The sequence below is a fragment of the Columba livia genome, chromosome 2 (assembly GCF_036013475.1).
Source record: "Columba livia isolate bColLiv1 breed racing homer chromosome 2, bColLiv1.pat.W.v2, whole genome shotgun sequence".
Classification (NCBI taxonomy): domain Eukaryota; kingdom Metazoa; phylum Chordata; class Aves; order Columbiformes; family Columbidae; genus Columba; species Columba livia.
The window spans coordinates 139,543,806-139,566,338 of NC_088603.1; the positions used below are offsets into that span (position 1 = coordinate 139,543,806).

General features: G+C 37.6%; 1 protein-coding gene across 7 annotated transcripts in view; it reads left to right on the top strand.

Moving 5' to 3' along the window:
- Positions 1 to 22,533, top strand: part of VPS13B (vacuolar protein sorting 13 homolog B) — a 449,295-nt gene that overhangs the window by 70,863 nt on the left and 355,899 nt on the right. For all 7 annotated transcript variants that reach the window (XM_065054087.1, XM_065054081.1, XM_065054083.1 and 4 more), the window contains exons 15-16: positions 3,197 to 3,391; positions 4,565 to 4,689. In XM_065054087.1, the coding sequence (XP_064910159.1) occupies positions 3,197 to 3,391; positions 4,565 to 4,689 (320 nt within the window). The remainder of the gene's footprint in view (positions 1 to 3,196; positions 3,392 to 4,564; positions 4,690 to 22,533) is intronic.

Here is a 22,533-nt window from a genome sequence, read left to right on the forward strand (position 1 = left end):
TCCAGCCAGGACACCAGCAGGACTTTGGCTGTTACTGAGCATTTAACTGCTGAGTGACTAGCTCAGGGAGCCAGAAATGAAATTTTCTGACAGTCTTACTTGGTTTTATCTTCCGGATATATGTAGCAGATTTCCAGCTAAAGAATCCTGTACTGGTTTTATTCCTATAGGGCACCTTCCTTGGTGCACAAAGCTGAGGTACCATAGGGATGACTCTGTTTTGTAGTGAAGACTTGCAGTAGGTTTACCTCTTGTGGCGGAGATAGAAGATATTTTATGGATAAGGAAAGAGTTGGGAAGAAGAGTGAAAAAAAATCGGTTCTTGATTGAGTTCAATTTCTAGGAATTTTCATCTGATATTAAACACTTCTGATGTTTTTCACACATGGACACCAAATATGTGTTCCTTGTGCTTGACAGTGAGCTTTTTTAGTGGGGATGTATTTTGCGGAAGCTCTCAGTATTCATGGTTCCATTTAAAGCAAATGGAGTTAGGCTTCTATTTGTGAAGTATTTTACTATGCTAAACATTCAAAAATTGGCTTTCAAATGGTCTTCCAGAATTAGTGGATTATTTTTGTATGGGCCTTTCTTTTCAATGGTAATTTCTTGTCTAAAATGGAGATGAAGTTGTATGTTCTGAAGGTCCTGTGAAAGTAACCTTATTAGTATTTGTGAAGCATTTGTACATTTGTATATAAGAAAGGTAAAAACCATTTGAACAAGCTTTTTTTTTTTTTTTTTAGTCAGAGATGGATTTGATTAGTATTACATGATGGAAGGCACAATGACATTAAATTGTCTTCATAACATAAGAGATACCTGCTGATTAGAGGAGCACTGTCTAACTTGTGCTGTATTTTTTCATAAAATGTACTCATTTACAGCATGTTTATGTGACTTAAGATTGGAAATGGATGTGTAAGAGGACAGAGTACAGAAAGTCAATTTATGATGTTTCTTATAGTGTGCTTGCATAACCATTTTCATTGGCACAGTAACGTTAATATTTCACTGGGGTCACTAGTCTCTAGGCTGTAACATATGTAAAATTTAAAGTATGTGGCATTTAATTGGGGAGGGTGTATTTAATCTTAAATTTAGACTCCTTATCTTTTCAGTTAAGGTGTCTGGACTGAGTAAACTGGTGACACTATTAGAAAATGGGGCATTATCAAGTGCCTAATCAGAAGCATTATTTCTTTTAAGCCTGTAATAGCCCTGTGGATTGTGGTGCTTTTCACCTTATGGGAATGGGCAGGTGGTATTTTAATACTGGGAGAACAGCCCCATATTTATTGTAAGTTTGAGGCAAACAAGTTGAATTCAAGTGAACTTGTTGGTTATTTTTTTTCTTTTTCACTTGGAGTTTCAATGTGTTTCCTGAGTGAAGCCAAGCCTGTTCAAAATAAGAATAGTTTTAAATTTTAGATTGAAAGTCATACACACATCAACTTATTGTCCTATATTGATACAAGTTTAATAACATTTTTAGATTCATAGAGTAACTTGGATTGGGAAAGATCTCTGGAGGTGGTGTCCACAAGTCCAACACCCTGCTCAAAGCAATCCCAAGTAGAGCAGATTGCTCCAGGTGTTGTCCAGTCAAGTGCTGAATTAGCTCCAAGGATAGAGCTTCCATAAAAAGCTTTCCCATAGATGTGCTTGGAGTTGCCTGTGTTTCAGTTTGTGTCCATTGTGACTCACTCCTCAGGGTACAGAAACCTCTGACAAGAGTCTGGCCCCCTCTGGTCCGTCCCATCCCAACAGGCAGCTGCAGGCAGCAGCAGGATCTCCCAACGGCCTTCTCCAGGCTGAGTGACTCCAGTTGTGTCTCTCTCCCAAGAGAGAGCTCGTGCCCCATCCCCCCTAACCACTTTGGTAGCCCTCCAACAAACTTTTTCTGATATGTCCACATCTTTCTTGTACTGGATACAGTACTTGATTTTAATGGATACTATGAAAAATGTATAAAATTGCAATATTTATTTTTTGAATGGTCTCTGAGATGTCTGGCATGACTCTGAATACATAATATGACAATATAAAGGTTAGATCAGCATGAGTTTAGTATGGTGATAGTGCTTTGGAGTGCTAAAAATGTAAGCAAATATTTTAAAGAACCAAATATTTTGACTTTGTGTATTCTTGTAATGGGTTGACCCTGGCCAGCTGCTCACCCAGCCACTCTCTCCTTCCCCTCCTCAACAGGATGTGCGGGAGAGAATAGGATGTGTCAAGACAAAGAGGGGATAGATCACTTACCAATTACCATTACGAGCAAAATGGACTCAACTTACAGAAAATAAATTTCTTGCCAATTTAAATATATTTAGATAGTGAGAAACAAAGACAAGAATCAAATAAGACCTTTCTCCTGTCCCTTCTTTTTCCCAGGCTCAACTTCACTCTTCTCCAGCCCCACGACACAGGGGCTGGGGAATGGGGAGTTGCAGTCAGTCTGTAGCAGTTCTGCTCTGCCACTCTTCTTCCTCACGCTTTTCCCCTTCTCCACCCTGTGCCTTTCCCACACTCCCTGAGGAAAAACTGGCTCTTGTGTGGGCTCTCCACAGGGCTGCAGTGTGGGTATCTGCTCTGGTGTGGTCTCTTCCACAGGCTGCAGGGAATTACCTGCTCCACTGTGGTCTCCTCTGTGGGTTGCAGGGGCACATCTGCTCTGGTGCCTGAAGCACCACCTTACCCCCCTGCTCCTTCTTCTCTGACCTTGCTGTTTTTGTTGCCATTTCTCACTTTTTACCCCCCCATCCTCTCAGCCTGTGTGGTGCTTTTGCCTTTTCTTAAATAAGTTTTCACAGAGGTGCCGCCAGCTTGGCCAGTGGGCTCAGCGGCATCTTGTGGTGGGGCCGCTGCAGCACTGGGTGGAACCGGGTGAACTGTGTGGGCCCGGCACAGGGCAGCCCCTGATCTCCCTGCTGCCCGCTCCCCAGCACTTACACCTAGGACAATTCCAGATAAAATGTTTATGCATGAATTTCAGACTTCAGTGAAATTATTTTGAAAAGATTTGAGGATTTCTACTATAATGACCACAAGGCTATGATATCCCTAAACAGTATATTACATGTAGATTTGCTTCTGAGTGAGGGAGTGGTAAGAATATGTAAATATGGTAGATAATACATCGGTAGTATAATAATTGCATGTGTTGTTTTGTTCCCTCCCTGCCCCATCCTAGAACTTAAGTGGACTATTAAATGCTGCAAGCTTCCAGCCCCTGCGGCCTTTACCTTCCGTGCGAATTTTGGTGGATAAAGTCAATGTGGAACACTCAGTACCCATGTACGCCGAGCAGCTGGTGCACACAGTGAGCAGCCTCAGCCAGCCCTCTGACAACCTGCTGCACTACTGCTACTCACACTGCTATCTGAAGGTAAAACAACGCTGGAGATCTGTTTCTTATTGCAGTGTGCTGAGAAAAAGTTAATATGAGCATGGGATAATCCTAAGTGTTAGCAGGTTTCTTGAGAGAAAGTTTTCAATTTGTCTAAAAGGATGGAAAGTGAACACATTTCACAGAATGTCATCGTTTGGGATCGCTGCCTCTGACCTGAGCCAAATGTTTTGCAATACGAACAAAGAACTTCACATGAGGAAACTGCACAGACTAAAGCCCCAAGGTCTTTGTGGCAAGATGGAGTTAAAATAATTTGGAAAGAAACCTTTCCTCTCTTCTAGGACAGTGCTTGTAGAACATGTAGATTGCAGTGAATTAATAGATACCCTAATAGATATTTAAACAATGAAATTCTTACTATCTGCATAAAACCAGCTCTGTCCCAGAACTGCATGGCAAGTGTTCAGTTTTCTGGGTGGCGTGTTTACTTTCTGTTGTGTTTAAAGCGATTGAGATGGTGATATTGCAACTCATCTGTATGTTTTTCAGTTTGAGGGCATTTTTTTCTATTAAGTTCTTAGCAGATGTTTGATCAGTGTTTGCAAAACAAGGACTTCAATTTTGATTTTATAGGGTTTCTTTGTTAGCTTTAATGTAGACCAAAGTGTTCTGTTCTTATGTGAATGGTGGTACACACCATGTTAAATGGTGAATTTTACAACCATTTCTCTTCCATATTGAACACAGAAAAGTCATAAAGAATAGTTGTGATGAACCTTTCTTTAGGTGCTCTTATTAAGAAAAAAACCTTTGAAGGGAAGCTTCTCATTTCCTTAAATACCACTTTTTTTTTTTTTTGGTGAATATTATTTTATTTTATAAGAAAGGCAATGTGCAATCTGCAGTTTTAAAGGATATAGAGTAATATAGTTTAGTTGATAAATTATAATTTGGCATTTTAAAAAAATTCAGCAAAGCATCATTAATATTTGAGCAAAGAAAATATTTTTATATATATTCCTTTTGGGACATTATTTTAGGTAGATTTTTCTAGTTATTTTTGTGTTTGAGGGGAAAGCAATTATCTAAAAATGATACAAAATTTATTTTATATTTGAGTGTATTCAAAAATGTGTTTGTTATAAAATTAACTTGAAAGTGATCTAATCATGTTTTAGTATATACTTTGACCAACTTAATTTGTTTCAGGTATTTGGTTTTCAAGCAGCACTGACTTGTTTGGACAGTAAAGGATTGTACTGCTTCCCTGTTCCAGTTATCCCCTCATTCAGTACTGCTCTCTATGGCAAGCTGATCAAGTTTCCCAAATATTGGTGAGCATTAATCACATACAGTGTATTTAAATAATATGTACTCAACTACTCTTGTTTTTTTAATGAATAGTTAAAAAAGACTGAGCTCCATATATATCCTTAAACTTCTCTGTCTCTTCTATCACAGTCTACTATTAAGGCTGTTATCATTAGTTTCTATATTAGGATAGCTGATAATAAATATTTTAGGCCCTTGTTTAGTTGAGTGAAGAGGCTACACAAGCGCTGTAGTAAATAGCTTTCTTCTAGTCTTTGTGGAATTCTGTGAACAAGTTTCCTTTTTTCCCTTGAGTGGATATGAAGTTGAAGTTACATACTGTTGGCAGACTCGATGTGTTTGACTGAACAGGTCAGCTCTTTCTGTTTAAAACTCCACCAAATAAAAAGCAACAAATAGGGACGACAAAAGCACCGACCCAAACCACTCCAGCCCCAGAAAATGTGTTTTAACATTGTGATCAGGTATGAAGTTGTTTGTAGTAGTTCAGATTTTAAATGCAAACATTTATTTTCTGAAAACAATTCTGTGCTGTATGATTATTTTTTTTAAAAAAAACTTTAATGGTGTGGAAATTTAGTATTTCAGTTTAGTTCTACAGCTTAAATCTTGTGGTCATAAATTTCAATGTGTAATAGCTTTTATTAATAAATTGTATTAATACAAATATCTTCAAGAAAGTGCATTTAGGCATTTCTTTGGACAGAACATTAGTTTCCTTTATCTCTCATTTTGAGCAGTAGCTGTTTGTGATACTACTCTGAGTAGATCCATACAAACAATCTTGCGTAAAATGACAAGATAACAGGAAAACATGTTAACATGTTAAATACTTCGTCTTCAAATATTGTATGTTGTATAGCGAATTTGTAAGTCATTTGTTCGTGAAAGTTTAATAGTTTATTAAAAAAAACCCCTACGCATATGATTGTTTATAGTGTCACATATACAATATATTAGTTTGTTTCTCACCAGCTGTGATACAATGTTAAATATGAAATGTTTTTAGCATAATCAGCACACCACCAGGTGGTAGCAGCCTAATTGACTTTGTTGTATTTTCCATCAATAGTTTACAGAAGTACTAAGCACTTCACATGAATTTCTGTTCTCTTGTGGCGTTTTGCAAAAGAGAATAAATGTTACCAGGATAATGCATAATGAGTACTTCGCTACTGTTAGGATTGACAGCCTTTCCTGGCATGACCTGGCTTTTAACACTAAGCTCTGGTTAGTGGTCCTTATTAGTAAACTGTAGAAATAAATTAATGTTTAATGCTGAACTTAAATTTATTTAGTACATTATAAAACCCCTGGTTAGTTGTGCAAACCAAAAAAAATGCTTCAGAGATGGAAAATGTTTGGAAAAAAACCTACCATCTCTAAGTTGATGGTTTCTGAGTGCTGGTGCTCTCTCGTGAGCGCTCTTGTGCTCTTTTGCGTGTGCCTGTGCTCACCGCACTCAGGCTATTGCTCCCTCCTCGGTTTCTCAGGCTTTCCCACGCGCGCTGTTCCAGTCTTGCCGTCCTGTGCTGTCTCGTGTGTTCACCCTCCTGCACTCGCATTCCCTCTCTTGTGCTTTCTCTGCTTCTCTCTCGTGCTTTGTCTTGCTCGTTATCTTTCTCTCTCTCTCTCTCTTTAAAAAATATGTTGTATTATGGTGTGTCCCCAGCTGGAAAAGAGAATATGGTAGACTAATAACATAGAAAAATAAAAATGCGAATTAGTTTTGTGGACTGGAGGCTGGGAATTGGTCCTGCCTTAAAATAGCAAATGATCTATCAGCATTTGTTAGTACATCTTGTGAGACCAGCACTTACTGTAGTCGAGTGTATTTTAAAATAATTTTAGTAGCTTTCTCGCTTTTTTCTGTGATATCTTTCTGAAGCTTATTTATTTATTAACAGTGTGAAATCATTATATAAAATCAACGTATTCCAACAATTTATCTAAACTAAGCAACACCAATTTGCGGGTAATAAAGTAGAAAAACAAATGAGTACAGCAGCGACCTGGTTAAATGAAGTGTAGTTTGAAGTGAATAAAACTCCAGATGAAACACATCAAATAGCACTTGAACTAAATCGAAATCAGCATGAGGACTGAGAGCTTCATTGAAGTCATGCAGTGAGTGAGAATTAGTCTGGTAGGATAAACTGGTAATGTCATTAAACTTAAATTCGGTCCTCTCCCCTAAATTATACCACCTGCTTTATTTGGATTTTTAGATTTCACATTCCAGAGTTTCTTAAAGTACACACATCTGATGCTACATGTGTTCTTCTGTTTCTTCGTAGAAAATATATACCACAGACCATACCTTTTAAAAACAAAGACATTTTATGAACTGTTATGGAATCCCTCAGGTAGTATGTTTTGAGTTAGCAGTGAAAATCTCAGCTTTATTTCTGACATAAATCAGTAGAATAGCTTTCTTTTCTAGTTTCAACATAATAATCTCAAAATGTATATGGTGTATAAAATACTGTTGCAATATTTATTTTTTAGAACTAGTTGGTAAACATTGGTAGCATGTTTTAACAGAGAAAACTTCAGCAACATCAGCCGAGTAAATTCCAGTAAATTAGCATAAATGTTACAAAAGTGCTGTTTTGTTTGCCTGCTAGATTGATGTCTGTTTTAATTTCAGTTAATACACTTTCTTCTTAGAAAAGCAATGTGCTCAGGCTCACTAGTTAACTAAGTCTTGAACATTTTAAAATTGCATAGCTAATCGATTTTTGTACAAAAGTAAAAACATTTGGTCTTTTGTTTTTGTCAAGCATAACAAGATGCAAAATACAATGTTCATGTCAATATTTTACAACATACTTTATGTAGTGTTGCATGCCAGATTGTAAAGCAGCTTTCAAAGCTTTCAGGAGGATGTCTAAAAACAACTGAGAATTAGCAGAATATGGTTAAAAGCCTAGAATGAATGACAAGAATGTTTATTGCCAAACAGAAATCTTAGAGGAATTAGCTGATTTCTTTTTATTTTCTTTTTTTTTGGGCTACCATGGCTGTAGTAACAGATGAGGTAATCCAGTGTAAGACACTTCAGTGTTTTAACCCTCTATCACTTGTAAAATACCAGTTTATTGGACTTCTGGAGAATTTTGAAGTAATATTAAAGAATATAGATTCTCAATAGCCTGCCTTTATTTTTCTGATATCTGGATTGATAGTGAGGTGTGCTGTCTGTATATTTTGAGCTACGTATTGGTCCAGTTATGTGTGTTATTTTATTGCCTTTCTTTTCTTGAGCTGTCTTCTCTAAAACCCCTTTGTGTGGCAAGTGTTCCAGTCGCTCATGTTCCTTTATCAGGTCTGTGGGAGGGTTCTCGCTGCTTGTCTCCAGCTGTGACAGCTTTTGAGACTCTTAAACACTGAAATAACATCATAAATGTGGATGATGTGATCTATCCCTGCCCCCTTTTTGTTCATCTTCTTAATCCAGTAGTCTACTTTCAAAGGGTCCATTTCCTTGATTATGTGTCTCCTCTTCCTCATTTTGAGATTGGAGACCAGAGCAAAGCTGCTGCTTTGCTGTCCGTAAAGAAGCACCAGCACAAGCTTGGCTCATAGCTGGTTGTGTTAAATTTGAGTGTGAGTGAACCTTTTATGAACTAGTTGAGGACTTGCTGGCTAAATGAGTATCCTAGAGGATTTCATGGCCTGCATTTTAGTTGTTAGAGAGTAGAGATCAGTTAATTGATTGATCTTGAATTGTTACTCTATCAGAACAAAAATCTGGAATAAAAACTTGTAAGTAGGTCTGGATAATTACTGATAAACAAAAAAGAAAAATCTTTGAGAGACTGTTTTTGGACTGTTCTCTGCAGATACCCTCTTAGGAAATAAATTGCAAATTAAACACAGGCAGTGTGCTAATATTGTCAAGCAGTTTCTGACTAGTAGAGATTCTTGACAACATAGGATTTGATTTGTGTTGGCATAGTCTCTTCCTGTCAGTGCTTTTATTGAAGAGCGAATCATTAAACTTTTGTCAGCTTTTGTCAATGTAAAACTTGCTCTGCTGTTAAAGGAAGTCATGTATATCATATGGTGGGTTCCTCAGCTGCCCAGAGATGATATGTCACTTGTTTAGCTTCTGAAAGCTGGGATTACAGTCCTGACACAGTTTTGTTAATATGTGTCCTCACAGTACTGAAATATCACTACAGAAATCTAGATACAGAGATCCTCATGTGGAATATATATGTGTATTTTCAGTAGGCTTTGTTTTTATGAACCCTCAAGAGCATTTATACAATATAGCTGTTTTCAGTATTTCAACGCATATTTAACTTAAAGGTAAATATTTACTATGTCTCTAGAATCTGTTACATTTACATTGGATTGGTACATTAGGTTGTACCCTCCTTCTGGCTAACTATTATACCATGATATTGAGAAACATTGCTGGCAACCTTAACATCAGCATTTTGTGGTTTTTTAGTTTACTTCCTAGGTTTTGTTTGGACTTACTGTATAGTTGCCAATGGTTGCTTTGTACACATAATTTGGTTTAGCATTTTTAATTTCTAACTTCCATGTTAACATTACAAAAACTGAGGATTTGGAAGATCTTGTGTTATCACTATTTAGGTTTCTGCTCAAGCTTTTGTTACTGTAAAGGTGTTTGTGTTTTTATACAGCTTCCATTTTTTCCCTTCATGTATCCCTTACAAGGCAAACCTCTCTCTCTTAATCAAAGCCATGTGGTGCTATGCCATACAATTGTATTCTTATTGACAGAATTTATAGTTAGACTCATTATAAAATCCAGTAAGGTCATTATAAGTCCCAGTATGAGTCAGGATGTGCACTTGCTCATGGCTGCTTTATGGGTCATCTTGAAATCCCTGTGTGCATTTCGTGGTATCAGAATGAATTGACCAGAGTGAGAGCAATTCATGCTGATCCCCAAGCGGTGCAGTAGCTGAAGATCTGACTTCTTGCACAGTAAGAAGTTTTTAGCAAGGAAACTAGTTCCTGGTGACATGGCCTTTACTGACAAGGTACTACTGTGATGACAGTAGGAGATTTTAGGATTTGCTGCTTACTGAAGAGCAGATTAAAAGTGTATAGCAAGGGATCAGGTGAACTATCTGTCTTTTGTTACTTTTTTTGATTGAAACATCTTTGCAGAGCGTGTTGAGTGGGGTGGCTCTTCTTAGAACTAGAAATCACAGTAGATTTGTGAGAGAGTCATGGGGTGCAGCCGTCAGGCAGTTCAGTGCGATTCTGCTTGTAAGAGGTGGAAGGAAACACAGAGCCAGGTATCCACAGACTGTGAGCATTAGATCGTAAGTCTAGGAAGTTTTCCAATGAATTGACACTTGAGTCTTGATTCTGGCAGCCTGCTTTATCCACTAGTCGCAGTAAATCAAGAATAATGTCAATTTAGATTGCATAGGGATTGTGTTTCACATGGGCAGTAGAGGGGCATGCTTGGTTCCTGGCTCAGAAGCAGAAACAGGTTGAAAACACATGAAACTAATTTTGTAGCATTCAGTTGTGACTATTAGTTATGTCAGTAATTGGATATAACTGCCAGATAAAAATTCAGGGTATCCTTCCAAACTGAAAAGATCTGCGATTGCGTGCCTGAACAGATGCCATCAGTGTATGGGACAGGAGAGGGTTTCAGCCCCGTCAGCATCATGTGAGTTAGCGCTAGCATGTGTGAAAACCTGTTTGAACTGTTGAGATATGCCAGTGATATGGGCCATGCAAAACCAGGCAGAAACAGTCATTCTCTTGGGTTTTGCAGAGCTGGTTGTGCAGAACTGCCTCAGATGTAAACAATCAGCGTAGGGAGTTTACCAGACTGCTTTGGCATTGTGAACTTCTCTGCCATTGCCTACAAAATGCATCGAAGAGCATAATGCTAAATCAGATGGTCTTTTAGCTGGTGTTTCTTTTTTTTTTTTTTTTTTTTTTTAATTTATTGGTAGGTTTTTTTTCGGTATGGCTTTGTGAGCAACAAATCTGATGCTTTCAGAAGTCTGGATTATTGTATGTCTTTGAGGAGTGGGTGTATCAATGTATCATAGCAAATTGTGAACAGTGTTACAGGGTCACTTAATGTCTTATTAGGATGTTTTTTTCATTGATAACATGGTTAACATATCTTCATTATAAAAGTTAAAGTAAGCCATGCTTGTATATAAGGCTGAAGATGCTTAAGGAACTTGTGGGGAACACTTTCTAATCTGCAGTGATATTAATGTGTCAAGCTTCAACATGAACATTTTGGGGTACATTTCAACTGCACTGTTCTGGAAGGAGCTGTGGTTACCAAGAACAACCCTCTACCCAGGGGAGGGGTTTTACTTTCTGAGTACATGGCTTGCAGCTTGATTAGTGTGACAACAAATTAACTTCAGTTGGAAACCTCTAGTTCAATTTTATTTTTTTAAATCTAGTTCAGATCTAATGTTCCTGCTTCTCAGCAGATGTGGCAGTCAGTATTCAGCAAATCTGTTAAAAGTGCTCTTTTAATCAATGTAAATTGGAAGCAGTCGCATTTTTTTAGTTTTGTCCACGAGGAGGAAATTCAGCAGAGTTGACAGTAACGAGTGGTCAGTCATCTGTAGTTTTTTCACGGTAGTTATTTAGACTAATTAATTGTCAAGGCTCTTCAGTGAAAGTAAATTAATCCTATTAACTAATATCTGTCCAGGGAAAGTGATTGCACATGGTGAATACTTTATCCTGGTTGTTGTAACTGTTGCCATCAGTTCTTGCTGACATTTGTACTAGAAACAAGTAAAAGGTATTTATTTCAAAATGTGTAGGATTTTCAGGGTTAAAGCTACATTTTCATTTACTTGAGACTGGTGAAGAGTATGAAAAACTGACAGTCGTATAACTGAAGTGCTGTTATGAATTATAAATACTGAAGAAAATTTGAATCTGTAGTTTATATTCCTATTATATTGGATGTATGTGGAAATTCTGTTTCTCCTAGTGTTACCTCTGTCTGTGGGAAATGCCTATTTAGGATTTTCAGTTATATTCTGTTTGAGGCTTTACCCATGTAAACTCTGTCTGGAAACATCCACTGGTGGCAATTCTTCACACAGTGTTTGTCCTTTTATTTCTTCAGGATTTTGCCTGCAATTTGGTGGCATCCCCTTGCCCCCGCTTTTAAGTGTATCTGTGAACCACAAAGAGAAATACAGTCTCTGAGGGGGCATCCAGACTACCGAATAGAACACTCCAGAAATCTGTCCGTGGCCCTGAGGCCGTGTGGCCTCCTGTGGCTCAGTTAATATCCATATGCCTACCTGTAGCTTCCCCTTCCACTCCCAATAGGAGGAAAAAGTAAAAACATAAAGCTAAAAAGAATGTGGTCAGACTTCAGCCCGGGTACAGCTTTTGGTATGCTTGGGCCCTTTAGTGTTGTTTGAGCAACTGCCAGCTACTGTGGCCCCAAACTGGCAGGGAGCGAGCAAGCAGGTAAACAGTGTGTGCGGCCAGGGGGCGGCGTTGGAGCCTGCGCTTGGCCTTGCTTTGTTGGCAAATCAAGGATGTAACCTTGAAACATGCATCCTGAAACTGCAGGGCATGGAGGGTGACTGCGGTGGCATCCTGCTAGCCAGCCCCATTCAAGTGGTGGTCATTACACAGAGTACTTCAGTGTTACAGTTGTTCTCTTACTTTTCACTTTTTTCATTACATCTTGCTTTTAAGAAAATTGCATGGGCATTGATAGGATTGGAGAGACTGTTTTAAAAATCTGTAGTTGTTAAATACAGTAACTTGAAGAAAAAATCAGATTGTCTCTCATGCATTTGGACTTCTAGTATAGTTCCCTGTAGAATTATCTTTCTGAAATTGTATTATTCATCTTGTGTACCAAATACTTCTCTTTCACTGATGCTGTATGTTTAAAGGCTTCTTGAATAAGCGATATGGTTATTGCACAATCTTTATAGAATTGCTGATTTTTGCTTATCTTTTTATGGTTCCATTCATTACACTTACGGAGCATTGTTATGTTTTTGGACAACCTGTAGCATTTCCTTCTTTGGCTCTGAAGAGCGTCACTCACAAGTGGTAAAGCTTCATTTCTACCTGGAATGAGGTATTAAAAACTCTGTAGTCCTGAATTTTACACTTTTTTTTTGCAAGCATGTTAATGTGACACTCATTTAAATCTGATAACCATGATAAATGGTGACTAAAAACCCATTTTATTAAAAAAAAAAACCAACAACCTACATTTATTTTCACTCAGAGCAACAACTAAACCAGATATAAAGGCTTATATGCATATTCACCTGTTCAGCTGTCTGTAATACCTTAGCAGCTTTACTTTATCTGTGTTCATTTCTAGGTAGAAGAGCGCACTGTCCTGTGTCCAGCATCATTTGTTTGCTGTGTGCTCCTCATGCTTCTTCCCTCTGGGACTCAGGTGTCCCTTTTTTTGTTCTCTTCTATGGGAATAGTCCTTCTCATAGATCAGGATGTTTGTGTACAAAGAAACACCCTCACCATTTTTCCTCAACACTTTTATCCTAGTTGTTCATAGCTTTTATTATTTTTAAAAAAACTGTTTCCTTAGCAACACCTTTTGAAATAAGTTGAAGTACTCTGTCAGCTGTACACACTGAAGAACAGGTACTGTATTGAACACATGCTAATGTGTGGACCTCCATTGGGCCTCTATGTTCGGTCGACATTGTCTGAATTCCATTGGGCTTTCATCTTCCCAAGGACATGAGCTCCCAGTTTCTGAACAGGAATTGTTAGTATGACATGTTTTGGATGAGAATGTTAAAGGGCAACGTGAGCAAAAAAAGAATAATGAAGAACTGAAGTCAGGCTTATGTGGGATGAGGCCCTTAAACAGAAAACTTTGAGAATAAAATCTCTTTATCAGAACAGATTTGGAAATCAGTTATACATGTTGCAGGTGCTTCTGATATTTATGCAAGAAATGGAAAGGATTATGGTGGTTAGGACAATACAAGAACTGTGGAATCATTTTTCAGTTAATCAGAATTTTTGTTCGTTATAACATATCTTCTTTTTTTAGAAAAAGTACACTTTTTAATGTAAATTAGTTTTCTTTGCTGATGTTGAACTAGCATTTTATTGGAGTTTAATGACAGATTCCAAAATGAACAATCAGATAGAAGGAAATATATTTGGTAAGCATGATAGTCAAGAAATATACACATACACATACACATGCTTGCAGAATGACGGAACCTAGAATCTGGTTTTTGTATTTTTAATTTTTTAAAGAAGGGAAAATGAAATTGTTATAATGCTGTAACTGACTTAATCTCTTGCTCTGAAAGTATATGTATTTGTTATACTACAACTTCTATTTTGCATTCATCATGGATTTGGCTGTGTACTTATGTTACAGCAATGAAGTGTGTTTTCTCACATTGTGTTTTACTGACAGCATCTTTTCTTCAGTGTGTGTACGTGATAACTTTGGTCTTGAAGAATCACTAGGTCTTGTGTGGTTTTTAAGTAATTAAACAGACATAATGAGACCGACAATGAATAGACCAAAACTGAACACAAAAACCCTATATCCATAGAATCTGCTTCTAAGTTTGTATTATTCTTGAGGAAAAAATGTTGTGAAGTCAATGTCATAGTCGGTGCTTAAGATGGTACATTTAGATTTAACAGTAGTTGTAGTGTTTGAAGTAGAAGTAGTATGCATTTGCTGAGATTTAATGTTTTCTTTAAATAGCTTCTGATATCATGTCCTCACCACAGATAGGGCCTATGAGCTGGGCTGTTTTCTTGTAAATAATGTTTATGTAACTTTCAAACATGTTTGATAATTTCCACAATATTGTAATAAAGAGCAAAGAGGAAAATCTTTGCAAATTTGAGGAAGGAAAAGAGTTAGAAACTTGAAATCATTAGTAGAATAGAATAGACTAAGAAATGAAATATTTGCATGTTTTGAAATAAATTTAGTTGGACGTAATTAATTTGTATTTAAGATGCCAAATTTTGCAGCTCTACTGGAAATTAGCAAGGTAATTCGACAGTAACTTAAAAACGAAATAGTGAGTGCAATTTTAAAAGAGCTTATTGGAGAGAAATCTATATTAAAACCCCTTAATTGTGCTCCTAGCGATTAAACAAAAGTCTGTCCTTCAAAATTGTATTCTATATTCTGCAGAAATCTCTAGCAGAGGCCTGCAGTACTGGCCGCTGAGCTGCCCCTGTGGTTTTCCAGCAGGTGGGATGGTTTCCGTGCGGGCGGCTGCTCCTGCCTCTGCATCCAGGGGAGGATGCTGGGGGCAGTTGCCTGTTTTGGGGTGGCACAGCATTGCTCTCATTCCCCTGACGACACTAGGTTAGGTGTGGATGTCCCTGTGTGTCCCATTCCTGTTTCGCAGCATTGTGTTCAGCAAACAACTGTGTTTGTCAGTGCTGTTTTCTCCACTGAGCGCCAGCATGTTTCTGAGCCTTCTTGGCTTCCTGTTTTACCTGCTAATGGCAACCAAATGGCTTCATATGGCAGATTTAGAGGACTGATTTAATGGCTGTTGCTGCTGCTTCTGGGAGTGCGTGAAGGGGGAAGGAGGAAGGAGAGGGAGGGTAGAGGGAGAGGTTGGTTCTCTGGACAGTAGTGCAGGCTGCTCTGGGGAAGGCAGTTCCCCAAACCCTGGTTCACCCCCGTGGCTACTGAGATTACACCGTGGTATCCAAAGCAGTGATACTGGATTTACAAAAAAAACGTAGCGCATGTTTTGTTTTAGTAAATATAGGTCTTTGCTGTTAGGAGGTTTATGGCCACTAGCAACTTTTACCTGGTTACCTCTGGTGGTTTTGGTGATCTTGGTCATCTCCAGGTTCCAGCTGATTTCCCCAACCCCCACGGAAACAGGAGGTAAATGATAATGTTTGCATTTATTTTGGCATTGCTGCTTTTCTGAGTAGGAGCTAGTTCTTCTGAAAAGATACAAAACACAACTAAAATAGTAGATGTAAAAGTGCTCTGCTTCTGGTACGATTCTCTCCATGCTACCTTCATCAAACCAGTGGTCCCCTGCAGAAAGTCCTTGTTTCTTTTTGGGTGTTTTGTTCACTGTAATGAGTAGCGTGGGCTTTTGTGGTGTGTGGGTTTTTTTTTCCTGATGGCCTTTATATTTTTATATCCTTGGACACAGTGCAACCAATGCCATATCCCTTCTTTTGTCCCCACTATTATCAACAATCATAGACATTAAAATTCCTAGATACAAGTAAAAAAAGTTATAGACCTTCTTGCAGAAGAAAGATATTTAAAGAAAGAATGTCCTGAACTGGCATTAATTGCATTCCATGAGGAGAGTCTCTTATCCCTTGTTTTTTGATTTCCCATTTCCACCCCCTGCCCCACCACCTTGTGGAGTTCTGAAGATACAGTTCTTCAAAGATATAACTTTACGCACAAAGTACAGTTGGTTGATGATGTGTGTAAAGCTAACCATACATAGTAAGGACATAAAGAAGACCGAGGGCTCGTATTGTAATGTCAGAGCAGAGAACTTGGAAGTTTATTCTTTTTTCTATTGGTCATATCACTTAAAGTATTCTTTCTGAAGACAAGTATCAACTGGTGGTTAGAAAAGGAGGCTTTTTTTGGAAGGAAGAAGTAGCAATTTGTGACTGACCTCCACTGTCCATTGATGAGCTTTTCCAAAGCCAGTGAGCTGAATTTGATCTAAACATCCCAAATATATTTCTTTAATACAGCTGCAGGTTTAATATGCTCCTGCATTACAGTTTCAGCAGCCACCATAGTTTATCAAGTGTCCAAAAGTCTGAAAACGCAACCACTTGTTGTGTTATCTCTAACTGGTATCAACAGATTTTTAGTTCAAATTTGTTGCGTTTTGAGGCACACAGGCAATGACTTGACTGGAAGTGGGGACAGTCTGCTTTCTTTCCACCTTTCTTGAACTTCTAATCCAGTAGGTGGAAAGACTCATCTGTCACTTAGTGCATCTGGATTCAAGCTGGGGGAAATTAAGACTTTCCTACCCTCACATTCCAAGTCTTTGTTTTTTCTTGCAGCCTTTGACATTTTCTCTTGGTGTCTCACAGCAGATAAAGTTACAATAACCATTCCACTGAGGGCACTGCTGCTTAATTCCTTGTTGCTTCACAAACCAGTTTTATTATTCACATGTAATGATCATAATTTTAAATCTAATGTTCATAATTGTTAATGTTCAGATGTAACAAACCAAACTAAATGATTTTAAGTCTTTTTTTAATTCATTAAAAATTGAAATAAGTTGCTGAATCTTGAAGTTCATTGTTTTCTCCCTTGTAATGACCTGTGTGGTTAGCAGTGTTTCCTACAAATAAGTGGCAAAGGCAGCTGCTGAAAATTCACCTGTATTAAGAGGTGATATATCAGGCAGCCTTTAGTGAAGCCTGTACAAGAGCAGAAGAGGTTTTGAAGATATCGGTTTTGCAAATGTTTTTGGAATTCAGTGTTTCAAAGCAGGCTTCATTATTATTTTTCTGATAATAATGAACTTGGTCATCTAGCTCAAATGTTGCTGTCTGAAGACTAAAAATTGTGGTAGCATGTGCAGACATGTGATATGACTCTTTTATTGTGAGTAGTAGTGACTTCAGTCTTGCATTTTAAAAAATTAAAATTCCAAGACCATAGTGGTTAACGTCCTTTCCCTTTCTTCTTATCCCTGTGCATTCTCTTCAGAGTTCTGATATTTGTCATAGCTACTTGCTAGACACTGTTGCCCTTACCCAATCATAGTTGCTTAAATGTTAAGAAAAAGCATCAAAATTGTAATTTTCTTTAAATTCATATGAAAGATCAGATTAGGTAGGAATATGGATTTGTGGTAGGTATGTAGATGAAGCCGTTGTTCATGTTGCCTGTAAAAGCAGGATACATTTTCTGTTTGCCAAAGAGGAAAGGTGTGCAAATGCTGACTGAAATAATTTAGGCATTTAAAGTGCGTTCAGGTTCGTCTAAGGCACATTTGCTGGGTTCTAGTAGCAGGTTACTGGTTTTGTTATTTTGGAAAAAATGAACTAATCGTATTTTACTGTACAGGATATGAGTAATAACAAAAATTAAATTTTTGGAAACATTTTGCAGGTTCCAGCTTTGCAGTTGGGGACTCTATATAAACCTCTGGAGCCAGCTGTTCACCACTATATTCTTTCAATCACTCCGAGGTGTTGATTTTAAAAGAATGAGTTGCTGTTCCTAAAGTCTACAAACTGAAAATATTTCATAGCAGACCTGTGAACTTACATGGATTGGTTATCTTGGTGCCTATGCATGGTGTATAATAAGGACCAATTCATGTTTTCATTCAAAAACAGTGAGGAAAACTATTTTCTTTAATGGTACGCCAGATTTATCCAAATATTTCAGCAAGTCTGTATTACAGTTTGTCAGCAAACTGGGTACAACCAAAGTGTATTTAAAAATCATTTAATTAGGACAGATTCATTTTCACTCCATGCCACTACACAGCAAGACTTGCTTGTTCATATTTCCTTAAATTTATTCTGGAACTTGTCCAAGTTCAGCTTTAATGAGTAGCCTATCCTGCTAGTTACATTAGGATTTATTTTCCCCCGGGGAAGAGTGTTTGAATTGGTAGTTTTTTTAACCTGTTCAGTTAAATGAACATATGTTCAGAACTGCATCTTAACTCTTGAGTGTAAAGATTTGTGAAATAATTATTTCTATTGTTGTTACAGTTTTAAAGTGCAATTTAAATAGCGGGTTTAGACTCTGACTATGTGTCGTAACTGTTTTAATATGGTGATGAGTTTTGATATGAAGTCACATTCGGTTGCTTAACACAAATTTAATGATACAAAATAGAAACACAAATCTGACTTGGTTTACTGAAAAAAATATTTGTACTTGTATTTTCACTTATTGCTTGAATATATCTCTTGGGTCATAAAACTTGGTTAAATATAGCTCAGTACCTTATTAATGATGGATTTTCTGTATTAACAGGTGCAGTTTGGTAGCAAACTTGTATTTTAAGTTCTTTTAAATGCATTATTTGTGTTTCAAAACTATTATAATAAATCCTGAATTATAAATGTACTTTCATCACTAGCCAGGTCTAGTTAAAATTTCCTTTAAGCAACATTTGCTGCACACATGGTACAATACTTCCCCCCTTCCATTTTTTTCTACTAAAAGAAAAGATTTATTTTCTTCAACTTCCCATTCCTTCAAAGTTATCCAAAAAGGACCAGTAGACTTTATTCCTATGGGATTGGTAAAGTACAATAAGCACAGAATTTGCATATTGTTAAAAAACCCTCATACACTGTTATTACCCATAAGGGACTATTTTATGTGAAACTTTTAAGTTTTAAATTTAGCATAGTTTGGTACAGTAGCTGTAATATGTATTAAATGAATGACCAAACTTTTAAAGCAGAATCTCTTCTGCTGTCAGATTGTATGCTGTGATTGTCAAAGCTCTTCACAGCCAGCACCCCGCCAAAGTACCTGAATTTATTAATACAAATGTGTTATTTTAGATGCAATTGTTGCGAGGTCGTGTTTATCCTGAATTTTGCTGAAGAGGTTTTTCTACCTGTCTTTTGAAATATTCAGACACTTCTTTCTGAAATATTTAGTTTTAATCCACCAAAACAGTAGGAAAAAATAAAGGAAAAGTAGAAAATATAAGTTGTCTGATGGGATAACTAAAGGAAAAACAGAAGGGAAAATGGAAGGAAGGAAAAGTTTCAGTGCAGTTCTACAATGAGAGAAACAATAAAAGATCTCAAATCATGGCTTGAGAAAAACAAAAGACTAGGAAACATTCTGATTGATAGCCCCATGCATTACATTTCTTTCCATGTAACTCCTGCAAAAGCTTTGCTAACATGCATATCTAGTTTTCCAACTTCAGTTCTACATAAAAGTTAATTATTTGTGCTGTCTGTTTAATCTTGAGTTTAAATTTTTTAAAAAAATTTGTTGTGTATATAGTATTTTGTTTTACAGGGATGCATTTTCCTAAGTACAGAATCACCTTATATACTCCTTTACTTACGCACACCTTTGCAGCTTAAGTTGATAAATGACAGTGACTCTAAGAAATTATAGGAAAGCAAGTTTGAATTCTAACTTGGGACCAGCATTAGAGAAGGCGAGAGTATTGCGGGCTCCACCTGTGCTTTTAATGGAATCCAGAGCTTTTCTCCTAGTGACTCTATGGATATATGTACATTTACACAGAGCAGTGTTTGTGTGTCTGAAGAGCTGAAATGGAAGGTGTTTTATCTAATGGTGTCCACAAGTGAGTGAACTTCATGTGTCCTCTTGTGCATGTTGTGTGGTAGGACTTGTCAGAATATGTCCCAGGCTGTTAGCTCCTTATAGCTATCTCAATCCCAAGTGCTTTTCTTCAGTTTTTCTTAACAAGGCAGTGTATTTCCCTATTATGTCACTTAAGACTAGTATTATTTTCAGCTTTTACTTTGTGTCTTCTTAAATTAATGATTTTCTAACTAGCTTATTTTTTGAAGTGTAGTCAAAAATGTTTGTTTAGATGGCTTTCTTGCACCAACAGATTTCAGATGTGTGGTTGCATTCTTTTCTCAGACAGCCACATGTGATGTTTGTACCTTTTGGGGAAAGGACATCTTCAGGAAAGGCATGTGATGTGTTGGGACTTCAAACTGGGAGACAGGAAGAGCTTCAGGAGTTCTGTACGGGTATTTCTCATCCATTTCATGACCGACTGTGCTGCAGTTGGTAGAGCAGTGATCCCTGGCAGCAAGGCCAGTGTCTGGTCTGCTCCTAGAAAGATCTTTACCTGTCTGTCAGCACAGAAGGCGGGTGGGAGAAGCTTAGTTCCCCGAGCGGGACAAATGTAATTTTTCTTGTTCAAACTTGCTGTTTGGTGTCAGTGACTGCTCTAAAGACAAACAAACAAGGCTAATACAAGTTCTCTTCTGAAAAGGCTTCTAATGAATTTTGATTCTTCTAGCAACAGAAGCTGTATCAATCCAGAATATGGTAGTTCCAGCCTTCATAGACTGACTGTTTCACTGAAACAGCAGACTGCTTTTATTTTTTTAATTCTGAAGGAAATTTCTACTGCCAGACATGAAGACACAAGGCTAAGTTCTCCCATATATTCATGAAATATTGTTCCTTCATTCATGCTTTTTCTGCAAATGGCATTTGAAGCTGGCAGCACAGCTGTGTCATTAGCTGCGAATGACTTGCAACTCATAGGTAGTCTTGTTACGTGGTTCCTTCCCCTTCTTCTCAACATTTTTGAGACAGGTAGTCCTGATTCCATGCTTTATGATATTGAAAAACCTTGGTCTGAAGAATACAGATTACTGTTACAGAAGGCTACAAGGGCTGTTTTTGTTTGTTCTCTATCTTCCATCTGTATTTATATCCATTTTCTGGGAGTCTTTCATGAGTATCTTCTTTCATAGGAATCAGTTTTTCTTTTATTCCCTTGTTTGTATTTTTAGTGAGAAGCAATGGAATTGGCTTTTGTAGATGGACTTTTTCTATGAAACTTTGATCTGTGGTGTAGACATCAACAACTGAGATAATTATCATAATCTTCTTTTATAGGCAGTGGGCAGAAATAGTGACCTGCAGAAGCAGTTTGTTTAATCCTCAGATCTAGAATGAATGGATCTTCGTTACGTATATGAATGCTGTTTTCTTTCCTTTTACCTTAAAATGGTCTATACAGCCATCGTAGATATGATGTGTGTTCGTACTGTTGGTATCTAACACTTCATGAGACTAATAATTCTTGTTCCAGAGAAAATGGTTTCCAGATAGCTGTTTCCTGGTATTGACAAGGAACTGAGGGAGAAGATCTGTTTGTGACTTAGGATGAATGCTTCAGTGTGCAAGTCCAAATTCAAAGTGATGACATTACCTTTGGCTGTACTGCCCTGTCGCATGGTAGCTAATGCATGGCTTCTGCTGCTCAGAATGCTTCTTTCTAAACCACATTTCATGTGTCACACAGGCCTAATCTGCAGCTTATTGGCCTAAAGTGTTAGCAGCAGAATGTTTTGCTATTCTGCTTCTTCATGTTGATGATAGTGATAATGCATCTGAGAACTGATGATGGGCTTTTTTTCTTCACAGTTTTCTTGGTGAAGGGCCACTGTCCCAGTCAGGTGCAGAATGTGCAAGGATGTCTACTTGTTATTGCCAGAATTTTGTGTTATTTCATGCTGCTACAGGTTTTAGAGTTTGAGCATCAGGAATGGCCATTTTCTGAATTCATGAAGCCTCCTGCAGAGTCGCAGCTGCTGGTAGGATGTCACCTCTGTTAGGTCAGATGGCTGCAAACATTTTCTTGTGGAGCCCAATGGAGATGCAGTGTATTGGGAGTGCTTGGGACAGTTCCTTGGAAGGTTTTGATTTTGCTGATCTAAAGAGCCATTCAATGTCTGCCAGGTGATGTCTTTATATTTTCAGTTCCTCAAACATTTTGGTAAAGGATTCTTTTTTCCTGGGCTAACAGATTGTGTGAGCAGCTTTCCCTTGTTTGAGGGTCTGATTCCCAATGGAACATTAACCTGATAGTGTTAATTTTCATATGGCTTTAGGCTTCTCCCTAAACTCTTCTAATGGAGAAGATTCTCTGGAATGAGAATGAGCCAATCTCTGCATCAGTGATTATATTTTGGCCACACTAGAGAAAATAATGCTAAATAGCATAAAAAGTACATCTCAGTGATGCAGCAGAAGGTGATGAGAGCAGGAATAGTGATGTAAATATGCTCCAAAATGAGAATATTAAAGAATCTTTGCAGTTTTTGTTGAATGTAGGTAATCAATGTGTTGCCTG